Source organism: Amblyomma maculatum, unplaced genomic scaffold (assembly GCF_055883805.1).
Source record: "Amblyomma maculatum isolate TAMU_Amacu unplaced genomic scaffold, ASM5588380v1 scaffold_15, whole genome shotgun sequence".
Taxonomy (NCBI): domain Eukaryota; kingdom Metazoa; phylum Arthropoda; class Arachnida; order Ixodida; family Ixodidae; genus Amblyomma; species Amblyomma maculatum.
Genome location: NW_028146740.1, coordinates 1783604 through 1797724, shown reverse-complemented (window position 1 = coordinate 1797724; position 14121 = coordinate 1783604). Strand labels below are relative to the sequence as shown.

Below are 14121 nucleotides of genomic sequence, written 5' to 3'. Positions count from 1 at the left end.
CCTCATAAAAGCGGCATTTCTAAATAATAAAAAAAAAGGGCACCCAGGTTTTTTTCCTGCATTTCTTTGTTCACAGCCAAAATGTGTGGCAGCATGTGCAAACTGCTGCTGCAAATAATTTTTGCCCAGGTATGTAGGACTATTCATTTGGCTACATCTGCACACGTTTGGGGATTCCAGGTGCATGCAATGAAGCAAACATGAACAAACATACCATTGTTGTTTCCACTTCTTCAGGTTGCACAGCCCAAACCAGCTATTCCCAAGTGACGTCAGTCGTGTGAAATTCAAACAATTCTTTCATGTCTTACTGATCCTTTGTAGAAAGGTAATGACCTCACACGAGATGATTCAGAATATTGTGCTAGCAAATGTAGTCCAAATACAGCACTGAAGTTTTCACACAGATACTTAGTTCTCTATAGCTACATAAACTCTTGTAGACAGCTCACCACCGTAAGGGGCTGCAAGACTATGGTTCCTATCCAGCCTAACAAGTGATGAGGTCCCTTGCTGCACCCAAAAAAGATCAAGCGCTGCTGGGAATGAGAAAAAATGATCAACTCTACCGAAGGCATTGTGTTTAACTTAGAAGAAAAGTAGCTTTAGCATTGGCATGAAAGGTTGGCTGGTTTATTTAGTTTTAAACACAAGCATCACCAAACTGCAAATCTGTGCTTTGACAACTTCTTTAATAGGATGTTACTGGTGCAAAGCAATAACACTGAACATATGTTGAACACATTTTAGTTTCTCTTCGCAGTTTAACCAAAGGTTTGTTTGCCAGCAACAAACCTGAGAACTTTTCAATTTGCTGGAATTGTCCAAATGCATGTTTCTATTTCAGTAAAATATTTACTGAGCCATGCCTATCCTTCTTCAGCTCCTCATTTGTGCTCTTTATTCTTGCGAATGGTGTTTTGGAATGCGCGGTGCCTGGAGATGGTGAAAATTTCGTGGAAAAACCATCATTTTTTAGATGAATGGAATAAGCATTTGAGTGAAATGTTTGACTGAGCACCCTGGAAAAGGAAGGGGTGAAGCCAAGACATGGCATTCCTTGGCACCCCTAGGAAGCTTTTAGCGTTCCCTGAGGGCTAAAAATATTAAGAACTCCTGCATCATTTGAACAGTCATTCAAGAAGAAGAAGCATTATGCTAGTAACTTCTGTTAACTAACAAAATAAGATCACTCAGCACTACTACAGGTTGAAAAAGGCAATTATAATGCGCAAAACTGAAATCGTGAACATGTCTTGTAGTGATAAAAGAAGTCTTGAAATTAGGCCATTTGCTGCTTGGAAAACTGTACTGGCTGGAAAGGAAAGAACAACAGTGAGCTAGTCAACATATGTCCACACTTGAGCATAATGTTCAACCGAAGTTCATGTAAGTTCGAGTACACTTTTATTACTGCTTAACTGTACTGCATAGCAAGGAACCATCTATGAAGCTGCCTTGAAACCTAAATATAAGTAGAACTGTATCTTGAAATTTTGAAAGAGAAAAGCAGGTATATCAGCAAGGAGTAGCAGGCTCCATTTCACAGAAAATCCAGTGCTGTGAGCGAGAAATTAAGGACTTCTCTTTGCAGGCCTTTAAGTTACAAGACTGAGCACCAATTTTTTTTATAAGTTATGCGACTTAATGAGACTGCATATTACAATGTTGCGAAGAGCTGCCAACTCGGGTTGCTAATTCAAAGCGGGAGAGTGGGACAGGAATCAAGCTTCCAGGGCTCCCAGGTGCCAAACATGAAATGCTATTCCTAGGCCACACAGGCATGTTTGTATGGCTTGGGTAAAGCGCTTATGAGTGATAGGGGGATAATGTAACTTAGGACCGTATGCCCATAAGAATGTGCGGGATGTTAAAGGCTAAAAATTAAGGGATTAGTAATTAAACAAGCAAAGACGTGCGCAAATGAGGAACCTCAAGGGGAGTCGCAGGCGGTAGGTGGCCATTGACGCTATTGCATCACACGCTTAAAGGCAGAGCTAGTGTGTCCCCCATAAACTTTTTTTTTTGTGTGAAATAGTCTGGAAAGATACTAATATGCAAAGGTAATCATGTCCTACATCCACAATATGATCCGCAATGCAGAGTAAAACCAACGGATAGAATGCAGATAGTACAGTGGATAGCGGATGAGTGCACAGTACAGCGGATAGTACAAAGAACACAAGATGTTCTTTGTGCATCTTAAATCTGTGCCCTTTATGTCTCTTTTCTGTTGCCATCTGCCAACTGGCCCAGCTCTTTGCTCTACTAAAGTGAAATTAGATTTGTTCTTTATGTTACATTTTCAGCAGGCAATATTGGGCCATATGAGGTGTACAAAAACACAACCGCTGCTTTTTAATTTTAGTTACTCTAGCCTTTATGACTGTACAGCCCAAGAGTTGGCAGGAGAGTAACAAAACAAGCAGCTAATACATCCGTTTTTCTATGTCTCTTTTGACCTTATCGTTTTCTCACCTGCAATAAATATTATAGCCACCATTTGGCTGTTTGAAATAGCATGAGTAACCATTTACTTTGCTATTTCATGTTGTGATCGATATTTACTGATATCATGTAGTACATCATTCTAAACTAAAATGACATATACAGCTGAAATTTGTCATATTTTGTCTAAAAATGCCTTTCTCGCAGTCTGTACCATTTAACTATATACAAAGTGTATTTTACAGTGGAAGTCAAAACCCACTGGCCATTTCACCTCAGGTTTAGCTTCACATTCATATTCAGATTGTTGCTCACACGAGTTACCATTAATGGCCTACAATTTAAAACGGACAGTCATAATAGTGTGCAGGCTGTATATAAAGTTATCTATTAAGGGTTTACCACTCTTCACAATGAAACATGCATCATCAATTAACTAGAACTGGTAGTTAAAGGACTATAGACACCTAATTTTTGGGTTTGTGTTTTATCATTTGTAATGATGCATAGGACATTACTGTACACGGATCACCATGTCACATTCACCTACGACTCCTCAATAATTTATAATCGAATTTATTTATTCATCTGTTTCAGTTTCGGTTTCAACAGCTGAGCAATGGCTGTGATGTCACAGTCAAGTCTAGGTCATGCAAGGGATGAAGATACAGCAATATAATCATTGCTGTGTTATTTGAACTCGCTACAATGATAAAGCCAGCCACACCACACAGCAAACAGAAGCAGACCCAGATGTCTAGGATGCGTTAGTACAGCAGGCATCAGCGGAGTTTGAAATTAATTTACAGGATAGAAAAGGCGCAGTATCTGTCGCAATCCTCTGCGGACACAAAGGAAGGGAGGAAGGTGGGAGTGAAAGAAGAGGAAGATAGAGGTGCCGTAGTGGAGGACTATGATCCACTACGCTATAATGGCTTTCGCCTCATCGCGCTTTAGTGGTCCAAAGTGCCCTCTATCTAGAATTTTTGCAGAAGCAGGATGCAGATGGTTAGCATGCACACACTTAGCAGTTATTGTCTCCTTTACTACAAGCACTGGCCTTCAAGAAATATATACATATATATAAAAAATAAATAAATATGCATGTCTAAGCAAGGATTTGAACTTGCTGCCATTGGGACAGCACTACACGTTTTCACATGCTGCCACTGCATAATCATTTTGTACTCAGAATAGAGAGAATTTCTTCCTGCATTTTCTTTTTCTTTTGTTATGATGCCTTTAGCAAGGCAATTACAAGATGCCAGCTACTCTGGTGCTGTTAGCCCTGCTTACCACCAGCAGCTGATCATGTAGGTTCTGCTCACACATTAATGATCTGGCCTTGTTCAGAGATAACTGACAAACAGCAAGAGAAGCACAGAGCCCTCCACAATGTTCGTCACATGCCAACACACACACGGTAATAAAGACTTTGGGCCAGTCAGCTTGCTGCTCGTAACAAAAAACTTGGCATGAAAAAACGAGAACAAGGAAGAACGATAGCTCGTCCTGTGATGTGTGTTCTCTCGTCTTAATTAAAACCATAAACTATGACAAGCAGGTGTTAAGCAAGGAGACATCACAGCAAATTGTACACAGTAGCGACACCATCAACAAAAGCTCGCACCATACACTTAGCAGAAGGCTGAATGATTGCGCCATTAGTTTCACAGAGTTCAGGACCATCGTAGGACATATTCACTTTGCGCAAGCGGGAACACAAGTCAGCATGTATCACAGAAACAGCGGCGACCGTGTCAATCAAAGCCTCAACATGTAAACCTTCTATCCAAACTAAAATCATATTGGAGGGATGCTCCGGAGGATTTTTTCGATGGCCAAAGATTGCAGTTTTTCCTCCTAAAACTGCAGTGGTTAGTTCTGCGATAGTGGGGGGGGGCATTGGAGAAGCGGAGAAAAGGCGAAAGGGGACGGCGTCTGGAAGGCCGGTAACCATGCGGCGCTGCAGAACTTTCTGGAGGGGGTGATGAACGTCGGGGATAATCAGGGAATGAGTGGTGGTTATAGCTGGATAAGCAGTTAAAATAATCTGTTTCAAATGAGTCGTAGCCGCGTCGTTCATTTTGGAGTCTGCGACGACAGAAATGGGAAATGTGGCCCCAGTAGCCGCAGTAATAACAAACAAGGCGGGCTGGGTGCCAGGTGGGGTAGTATGACGGCGCCATTGTAGGTGGCCAATGCGGTGACATGAGCACTAGGAGGCACCAGTGGCGTAGGCGCTCCAAATGCAGGCAGGAAGGATGCGATCTGGGCGTATGTACGCACAGAGCAGATGGTAAGGGCGGCCAACGGTGAGGGGGAAGAAGACGAATTAGCCCGCTGATAAACACATGGAGGTCGAAGGCTTCAGCAGAACTGAAGGAAGGCTGATCAGGCCGGAGGCAGATGGACTGAAGTCCATCCAGTTGTTGACAGGTCGAGATGATGGCGTCGATGGTGGTAGGGTTCTGCACAGCCAGGGCGTTGAAGGCGAGTAATCCAATGCCCTTAATGACATGCCAGACCCGCTCGGCTTCTGGCATGGAGTCATTTACACGCCGACAAAGGAACTGAGTGGAATTACTGGTAGGAGTATTAATTCACAACTCTATTTGACGTGATATCGTTCCGGCCCGTACAACTAGGGCGTCGAAAGAAAAAGTGCGTTTCATTGCTTTAACACCATCACTGATGCGAATACCTAAGACAGGACAGTCTAGAAAGGTGGCATTGAAAGCTAGACGTGCGCTATATACGAGAGAAAGCGCAACTAATGAGTAACCTGGTCTACAAGTTGAGCGGGGACGAGGGAGGTTGGGACGAAAACCTTGAAAAGCAGGGAAAGGGGCCAGGTCTGGCGGACCGAAGAAGCCTGCAACTAGGTCCTTAAGGGGAAAAAAAACAAACAGAAGAGGGAATGGTGGTAATTATGCAATCAGTGGACTGCAGTAGGAGACCCTCGATATCACATTATGCTGACCAGCGAGGAAAGGTGCCGAGCAAAATGAACAGCACTTCGTCACTCCAAGGAAGCGGCTTCTTTGTCACTGGTGGCGATCAAGTATACCGCTACAGGCAACAGCAGAATCTCCCCCTAATATCAAGCGTACAAGCTGAGAATGAGCCTGATGCGTTTCTCATGGAACGAGAAGACTGCCTGCAAGGACCCCGAGACAGCGGCAGTTCTCTCAAAATTAAGAAGTAGAGTGCCTGCTCTACTCATTTGAAAGGTGCCCAGAATAAGCACCAAACTTCAGTGCTTTGATTTTTGGGAGGAGGAGAAGTTGCGACGCCTAGAACTATGTTCACTAGCTACAGTAGCACTTGCTGTGCCATCTACACAAGCCAGCGTCGAGAGAGCATTTTGTGCACTAAAGTATATCCTTTCTTGTCATCGAACCCGGATGGTTTCAACAACCCTCGACAATGTTCCATTCCTTCTGTCTATCGATGATGGCAAAAAAAAAATGTTGACAGCACTTACTGAGCACATAATACAATACTTGCGAGCAGCCATGATGTCACGTCATGCTTGTTGCTGCCAAACACTCTAGTCTCAGAGCGGTTCTAGAAGGTGCATAGCACGCCTATAAAGGGAATCATGACGCGCATCAAGACGGAGGTTGTATCGAGTCTCTGCCAGAGGACTGAGACAATGAATTAATCCGGTTTTCCGACAAATGCAATGATTCCAACCACAATATGTGGCAGAGGGGACATTTCTCAACGCCTTTTGGGCCACAACACACGGGTACCTTTCTGTTTCACCTCCATAGAAAAGTGAAATGCAAAGGCGTTCGCGAGCTTCTCATCAGTCAGAACTTCATCAACCTTGGGGGTGTGTGCTTGGTTCGGCCTTTATCTAATTTAAAACTCCTTTAGTGGCAGCCGGATGAAACGTTTTACATGTCACAGTAAAGGCTTCGCTCTAAAGTAAAATTTATGTGCATTTTTGTGTACCTGTAAAGCGCAGCAGGAAACATTTTCTTGTAACTTCGGGAGCATGACAGCTTCACTTCGTCATGCGCCAATGAAAATAATAATTATTACCTCCCCATCCTGCTCTAATCATCAACCACTCATTATGAACATTTTTCTGAGGACGATGACACAAGCAACAGATGGATTACTATATGAATTTTCATTTTTTTAATATTACTGAAATAGGAAATAAAACTCGGTATTAAAAAATTGCAGTAAAAAAATACATCGTAAGCTTTTTTTTTTTTTCTTTTATGAATCCGTTTGAATCAGTTCGGACAGGGTCGAACCGGTTCGAACCGGAACACGGAATGGGTCTCCGGAGCTGAACCCGAACCGAACCAGAAGAAATTCCGGTTCGACACCCTGCTCATGACTCATGCTTAGTCTTATATAGTTAAGACTCAGTCTTAACTATATTAGTCCTCACTGTTATACAGTCTTTCACAATGCATTTTAAACACACCCTCAGCATGCTATTATAAAATTGCAAGATAATTATAAAGTTGCTCAGACGCAGTTTGGCATTAATTCTGAACAACTGCTACTAACACTTCTTAGAAAATATATATACAGGCAGAAACCTAAATATGTCTTAATGAGCTGCAGATCTACAGATGATGAACATCAGTGTAAAATGGTATAAGTGGACATTTGTATTGACTAACAATAAAATTTATTGCTGACAGATGCCTTCATTAATATTGTGACATCATATTGTGCCATTTTGACAGATGAAAGCAGCAAATATTATCACGAGTGATTATTCTTTCAGACGAGTTGCCCACCTGACTGGCCTCAAGATGTCTTTGGAAAGAAAAGGGTGACGTTACAGGGAACAAAGAAAAAAGGATGCACTGCAAGCATGCACTTCAAGTGGCTTATTGTATATCCCGGCTTCAAGGTAGGCCTGATTTTTCTGTTCCAGGACAAGGATTTAAATTTTAGCAATGTGTATGTGATGTGCAGGGCTTAATATCTGAGAAAGATAAGGAGGAAAAGTCTAAGCGAAGGTATAGCCATTAGCAAGAGGCTTCTGTCAATAGTTGTCTCAAAGCAGCTAGAATGGCCAAAGGTTACTTATACAGGAAACTGAGGATAAAAACTCATGTTAGAAACACCTCTTGTAGCCTATATTACTTTGTGATTTAAACCCTATAAACCAAATAATCTTAATGCCAGTGAAACCAAGTGACAAAATGCTGTTTTCATTTATTCAAGCATGAAATTAAATACAATTTTCTCATAAAAATAGAACAGGTAAAACTGAAGCTAAAATCACCAGAATGGCAGGAAAATGTACAAGGTGAATTCAGGTTTATTACTTTGCCCTTCATAATTTTTTGTTCTGTCAGCATAATTGGAATGCTACTGACAAAGATGGAATTGTGGTGCCAGGCATTTAGAAAACGAAAGAGCCAGCAGCATGCCTAGGACCATCATAACTTCCTGTGCTGCATGACAGCTTTGCTACAATCAGCAGTTGTTACGGCAAGTTAGTGTCTAGCTCAAGATTCTGTCTCACAGCACTGATGAAAAATGTACATATATGTGTCAAAGTATTATGAAGACAAATAAAAAAAGCTGAGGCCGTTAAGTTCACATTTTGATGAGAACAGAGAAGCATACTCACACATCAGCTACATGAGAGTTGAAATCATGGCCTGCTCGAAAAAGTCAGACACAGAACCAAATATATTTAGAAGGGTGGTTGATTGGACTTGTTATGTTAGTTCATGAAGCAAGAAAAACAAATTGCAGTGCAAAAAAAAAAAAAAAAAGCCAGTCAGGGAACTCCGTGCAAAAAAAAAAAAAATAAAAAAGTTGCCATCGTCCCATAAAATTATTGACTGTCACATAATAAAAAAAAAACATGGTGCAGCGATCTAGTGCTAGATTGGTTTTTCGGCTCCTAATAAGTTGAGTTATTATTTCGCAGAAGATGGCGGTTGGCTGCACAAAGAAGCATCGGGGAAAATTTGTTAACTACGTCGAAAATGCTGTGTATGCATGAAATATCTCTCTCCTGCGGCAAACAATGAGTGGGGCAAACGGGCAGATGCCTAAATGATTAGCTGCGGTAGCATGGGCCAGACGTTAAGAACATGTGTAGGAAAGGTCTGTTGGCCACTGCCGCATTTGCAAAAGCATTCTTCCCCTTCTCAAAAAAATGCTTGGTTTTAAAAGTGCACGAAAACCGAATAACATGTTAAATAATTGAAGCGAAATAGACTGCACTTTTCAAAGGTGATTGTGTAAGTAGACCCCTGCTGTGCTGTTGCCGAAAGAGCTCGCATATCTAGGAGGTACGCTTTGCTAGTGCATGTTCTGATCGTGCACTTGTGATACGATGGTATAAAAACCGCCCCTTCCTTTCCAAAATAAATATTGCTGGAAGTTAGCACTGTGCGTGTTTTCTTTTTCTGTCCATGTTTTTTTTATGCTACGCTTTCTTCCTTGCAAATATATTTCTACCTCTGGCTTAATTTCTAGGAGTGTGAATTCTCTAGTTAGTACAATTCACAGTAGCTGTCTTACTTAGGTCTGGTGCACCAAGAGTTATAAGCATGCAGCCCAAATATTGCAGAATACATAGCAAACTGTTTATAAAAATTTTGCATTACAGGAAAACAGGTTATATCAGTATAATACAATAGAATTTATTCTTGGTGATGTCATGGTAATTAAAATAATTCTCAGTGTTATGCAGTATTTAACCATAATGCCACCAATAATATTACATAAGCAAAGGAACCAAACTGTTATAATTACTGGAGGCTGGTTGATATAACTTAAAATGCTTCAATATCCATTGCTCTGATACCTACACATATTAATCTTTTCAAGAAACATATATATTTTGTAGACAATATACACATCTAATAATTGTCATTCCCTTTTGATCATTTTGCATTTCAGGTTGACACTGCTGATGGCACAGGAATAGAAAGGACATACAGAATGAAGGCTGACAAGATAAGACAGCTGGAAAATGAAATAGAAAGAAGAGCAAACATCAGGACCGAGCAACGTATATACATCACAGTGTCATCCATGAGAGTGCACAGTGGGCATGAATTTGAACACATTGCAGGCTTCAGCCAAGCTGTGAGTAAACAAGTATTGGCCAAAATACATGACCTTGTGCGCGAAAGCACAACATGTGTCCAAACAGTTAAACAATGCTTAGACTTTTATGTCAAAGAAGTTCTCTTCGCAAATCAGTCAAAGCCGGACACAAGCTGCCGAGCATTCTTCCCAACTGATGCATCTGCATCAGATATACATAATCATATCCAGGCTGCGCTTCATAAAGACAGGATTAGCTCCCTAGATCAGGAAAATGCCGAAGTCTTGATAGGCACATACCAAAAGGTTGAACCAGACAGTAACTTTTTTTACAGATCATACAAAAAGAAAATATGTAACAATCTGAGATGTGAAAGTGATGAAGTACAAGAAGAATTGGAACAAGAATGTGAAGAAACACTTCTCTTCTGTTATCAATCAAAATTCATGAAAGAGATCATGCTAAAATATGGCCAAACTGTTGCATGCCTAGATGCAACCAATAAGACAACAAACTATGATTTGCCACTTTTTTTATCGTTGTAAAGAGCCCACACGGCTATATGACAGTTGGAGCTTTTATACCACAATTTGAAACAAGCACTTGCAATTTTCAAAAAATGGAATCCAGCTTTCTGCCCTGACTATTGGATGATTGACAACAGCCAAGCTGAGATAAATGCTCTGCATGAATCTTTTCCGACAAGCAAAGTTTTCCTCTGTGATTTCCACAGAGAGCAGTCATGGGACAGGTGGCTCAAAAAGAGTGAAAACTGTGTGCAATCAAAGGAAGCTGTACTTGTTGCTCTCCGGAAGATTGCAAACTCAACTAGTGAAGAGGAAATGGAACAGAACATCAGTGTCTTGAAGAGCTCCGAACATTGGGAGAATGAAAAACTGAAAAGGTACATAGAAGGACATTGGCTGAATGTTGTGGGTGAGAGCTTACAGGCTAGATTTCAATGTTGTAATAACAACAAACAACGGTACAGAATCACAAAACAAAATTTTGAAGCACAAGTATTTGAAAAGTAATGAAGGAAGAAAAAAGTCTCTGACCACGTTAGTATCTGTTATCGTAAAGAAGTTTTTACCAGGAAGGCAACAGGAATACCATAGGCGTTTGATGGCTGCATCGTCATCATACAGGGCTTACAGTGACACTGTACCGAAATATCTACATAACAGACCTCCATCTTTCATCAAACACATGATGCAAAGAATGTACACAGCTCTAGAATACACTGAAAGTGATGTCAGCAGCACAGGTGTGGCCGGAGAGTTCTTTTTTTTTTAAAATACACAGCGCAACAAATATAGGACAAGCGAGTAGATGGGAACAGCGCTGTTCCCGTCTACTCGCTTGTCCTATGTTTGTTGCGCTGTGTATTTTTAAAAACTGAAGCACCAACTAGCTCAACTCACAGTTCCGGAGAGTTCACTGTGCGATCGCAATCTTCCCCTGGCTGGCACACGGTAAACATGTCTCGACCAGAATGTACATGCATGGACTTCAAGGTGACCAAATTTCCCTGTAAGCACTTCTGTGCAGTCTTCCGGCTAACAGAAATTTCATTCGAACAATTACCTGAGGGCTATTTAAACAGTTCATATATCTCTGTAGCAGAAATGCCCACTGCTTCAAAACCGGGCACCGAAGTAGACTATGAAGTGAATCCCCACCAAGAGAGTGACCAACAAGAACACTATAGTCAGAATGAAGAGTCAGTGCTCCCGATAGCCTCATGCTCCTCCAACCAATTAAAACTAAAGCGAAAAAAAGCTCGAAGCCTTGCAGAAAAGTTCACCAGCCTTCTTTACTATTGTACCGATTCTTTGGCTTTGGACGATGCTAATGAGAAGCTCGAGGCAGCTTGTGCTACTTTGAGTGCATCAATTCCATCACCAAGTGGCTTACATATACGAAGTTCTCCGACCAAAGGTTGTTCAAATCATAGGCCCCGTCCTCTGCAGAAAAAAAATCTCAAAGCAAAAACAAGTTCCTTGTTGCCAGCAAGGATGAGCAGTGAGCACTAGCGCACTAAGGGTCGCATTGGCAAGCGTTCTGAGGACTTACGCAAAACAATCAACGTTGACCCTTTTCTGTCGGCAAGCAAATGAATTTACAAAAGCAATCAGAGGAAAATCATTACATTGTTCAGGAAGCAGTATTTATACGAGAGTCTCAACATTTCAAAGTGGCCAACATGTGGAGACTACAATGACATAACTGCTGTAGTATAGCCCTGATTTCAAAGAAACTGCTTGTGGTTTTAGCCAATACATGAAGTTATCAGTTTTCATAAGCCACTGCTGAAAAATTGGCTGGACTCTGTTATACTGCTTTCCTGTAGGTAAATGGACTAAGAAGAACCCTAATTGCATGGCAGTACAAAAATGCAGCCACAGACTGAAGAAACTACTCTGCGCTACCTAAATAAGGCTATGCTTCCAGGCAGCGAGATGAATTCCCTTTTTGATGGCTGGTTGATTTATGGGGTTTAACATCTCATAGGGACTCAGGCCAATGAGGAACACCGTAATGGAATGCTCCGGATATTTCGGCCATCTGAGGTTCTTCAGCACGCACTGACATTGCGCGATATGAAGGAGCACTGAACAAGGGATAAAGGGAGTGGAAGCCTCAGTTTGCAGGTCGAGCCAACGTTTTGACAAGTGGACTTGTCTTCTAGGACGAAGACAAGTCCACTTGTCGAAATGTTGGCTCAACCTGCGAACTGAGGCGTACCTCATTTACCCTTGTTCAGTGCACCTTCATACCGTGTAAACCATCTTCTTCCTCTCATTCTACCTGACATTGCGTAGCACATGAACACCTTGCTTTTCACCTCCATCGAAAAGCGGTCGCTGCAGCTGGATTTGATTCGTCCTTTGGTTCTGCAGTCGAGCGCCCTAACCACTCAGCCACAGCAGCAGGGTACCTTTATTATGTTCAGCAATCTGGTACCTGTGGGCATATGTACACAGTACTTTGATTTTGCATGCAAATTTCCTAACTTTTGTATTTCTCTTTCTTGTGCTCACACGCTCATCTAGTGACATGCTATAACTGCTTACATGTATGTACCACATCTTAGACAGAAAAGTTCACTGCTGTGTTCCCGAGTGCACACAGCTTGTATATTAAGAGATCTTGTTGGGCTAGTTGGTGTCTATTCATTATAAGTTAAAGGCGCCAAAACAACATGCACACACACAAGAAAAGAAGAATGGGACAGAGAGCCGAAGTCTTGATAGGTCCCGTTCTTCTTTTCTTGTGTGTGTGGGTGTTGTTTTGGTGCCTTGAACTTACAATGAACAGCTTGTATAGTATCCTACTGCATTTTCTGTTCCTGTAATTTGTTTGCCTGTTCTTGCATTGACTCCATCATATTTACGATGAGGTGATGCATGTTGACATGCACTATTTACTGTATATTCCTGCTTTAGCATTCACAATATCAAGCCAAAGACTTCCTGTTTTTAATCTACCTTGCTAAATAATAATTTTGAAACTGTTGCTTTGTTTCTGTACAATTTGTATTATTGTATTCATGCACAGAACAAGTTGCCAGTTGTTAATGTAATAAACTGAGTTTGTTCTAAACGACATGTTAAATGTGAATAAAATATCCATACTAAGCATCGTTGTGTATGTGTGTCAAAACCTGTATGCACCCACCCATTAAAAGACTGCCGTTTTATCTGCGAATCAGTTTTCATTTGCTGTAGCATACATGGAGCAAAACACAGACTGTAGCAGTATTTTTGTGTTCTTTGCAGAAGGTTATGTTGTAATTTAATCTGATATTAAGAATACACTGCCTTTTCTTTCCACACTGCTTTATTTCCTTGATGCACAGCTGAAGTCAGTAAATGCTTCCCCATCTACACATCAGAGAAAAAAAAAAACGGACATAAAACACCAGTGACATGCATTTTGCTATGCCTATCCTGACGCTATTTGTAGCGACTAGACAGCAATAGGCTGCTTTAATTTAGGTGGTTGAGTTATTGTCGACCACCGCGGGTGAGCACAACTGCAACACTTTTTTCGAAAAATTAGCCGCAAATATGTAGAACGCCCCGACACGTAGTACCTGCGCATTGCAATAAGCGTTTTGCTACAAACGTTGACACACAAGCTAATCGAAATTCGTTCTTTTTTTTTCTTTTTTCACGTATGCCTTTCCAGCGCTCGTTGCGTGCGTTATTAGTAGGCTTTAATAATCAATGATCCTGTGAAGCGGCCACTCTTTCACCTGTCATTTACGAAGTCGTGAAGGTACAAAATTAAAGTGCTAAGAAGACTGCAAAGCAGTGCACAAACGCGAAGGACTCTCAGAGAAAATTTGCATAAGTATTCGCCTAGCCAGTGACGAAGGACGAGGTCAAGAAAGCACTAAAAACTATGAAAAGGGGGAAATCAGCTGGAGAGGATCAGATAACTACAGATTTGCTGAAGGACGGGGGGAATATCGTGCTAGAAAAACTGGCCACGCTGTATACGCAGTGCCTGGTGTCATCGACGGTACCGGAACCATGGAAGAATGCAAACATTATCCTCATTCACAAGAAAGGGGACTCTAAGGACCTTAAAAATTACAGACCAATCAGCTT

The 14121-nt window shown here is 41.4% G+C and overlaps 2 protein-coding genes across 2 annotated transcripts in view; both read left to right on the top strand.

Moving 5' to 3' along the window:
- The window catches only part of LOC146171923 (uncharacterized), a 244196-nt gene that overhangs the window by 98149 nt on the left and 131926 nt on the right, over positions 1 to 14121 (top strand). The gene's annotated exons all lie outside the window — the stretch shown is intronic.
- The window catches only part of Nt5a (5' nucleotidase A), a 105278-nt gene continuing 100514 nt past the window's right edge, over positions 9358 to 14121 (top strand). The window contains exon 1 of the mRNA XM_084586129.1: positions 9358 to 9540. Coding sequence (XP_084442255.1) covers positions 9506 to 9540 — 35 coding nt within the window. The 5' untranslated portion in view covers positions 9358 to 9505. The remainder of the gene's footprint in view (positions 9541 to 14121) is intronic.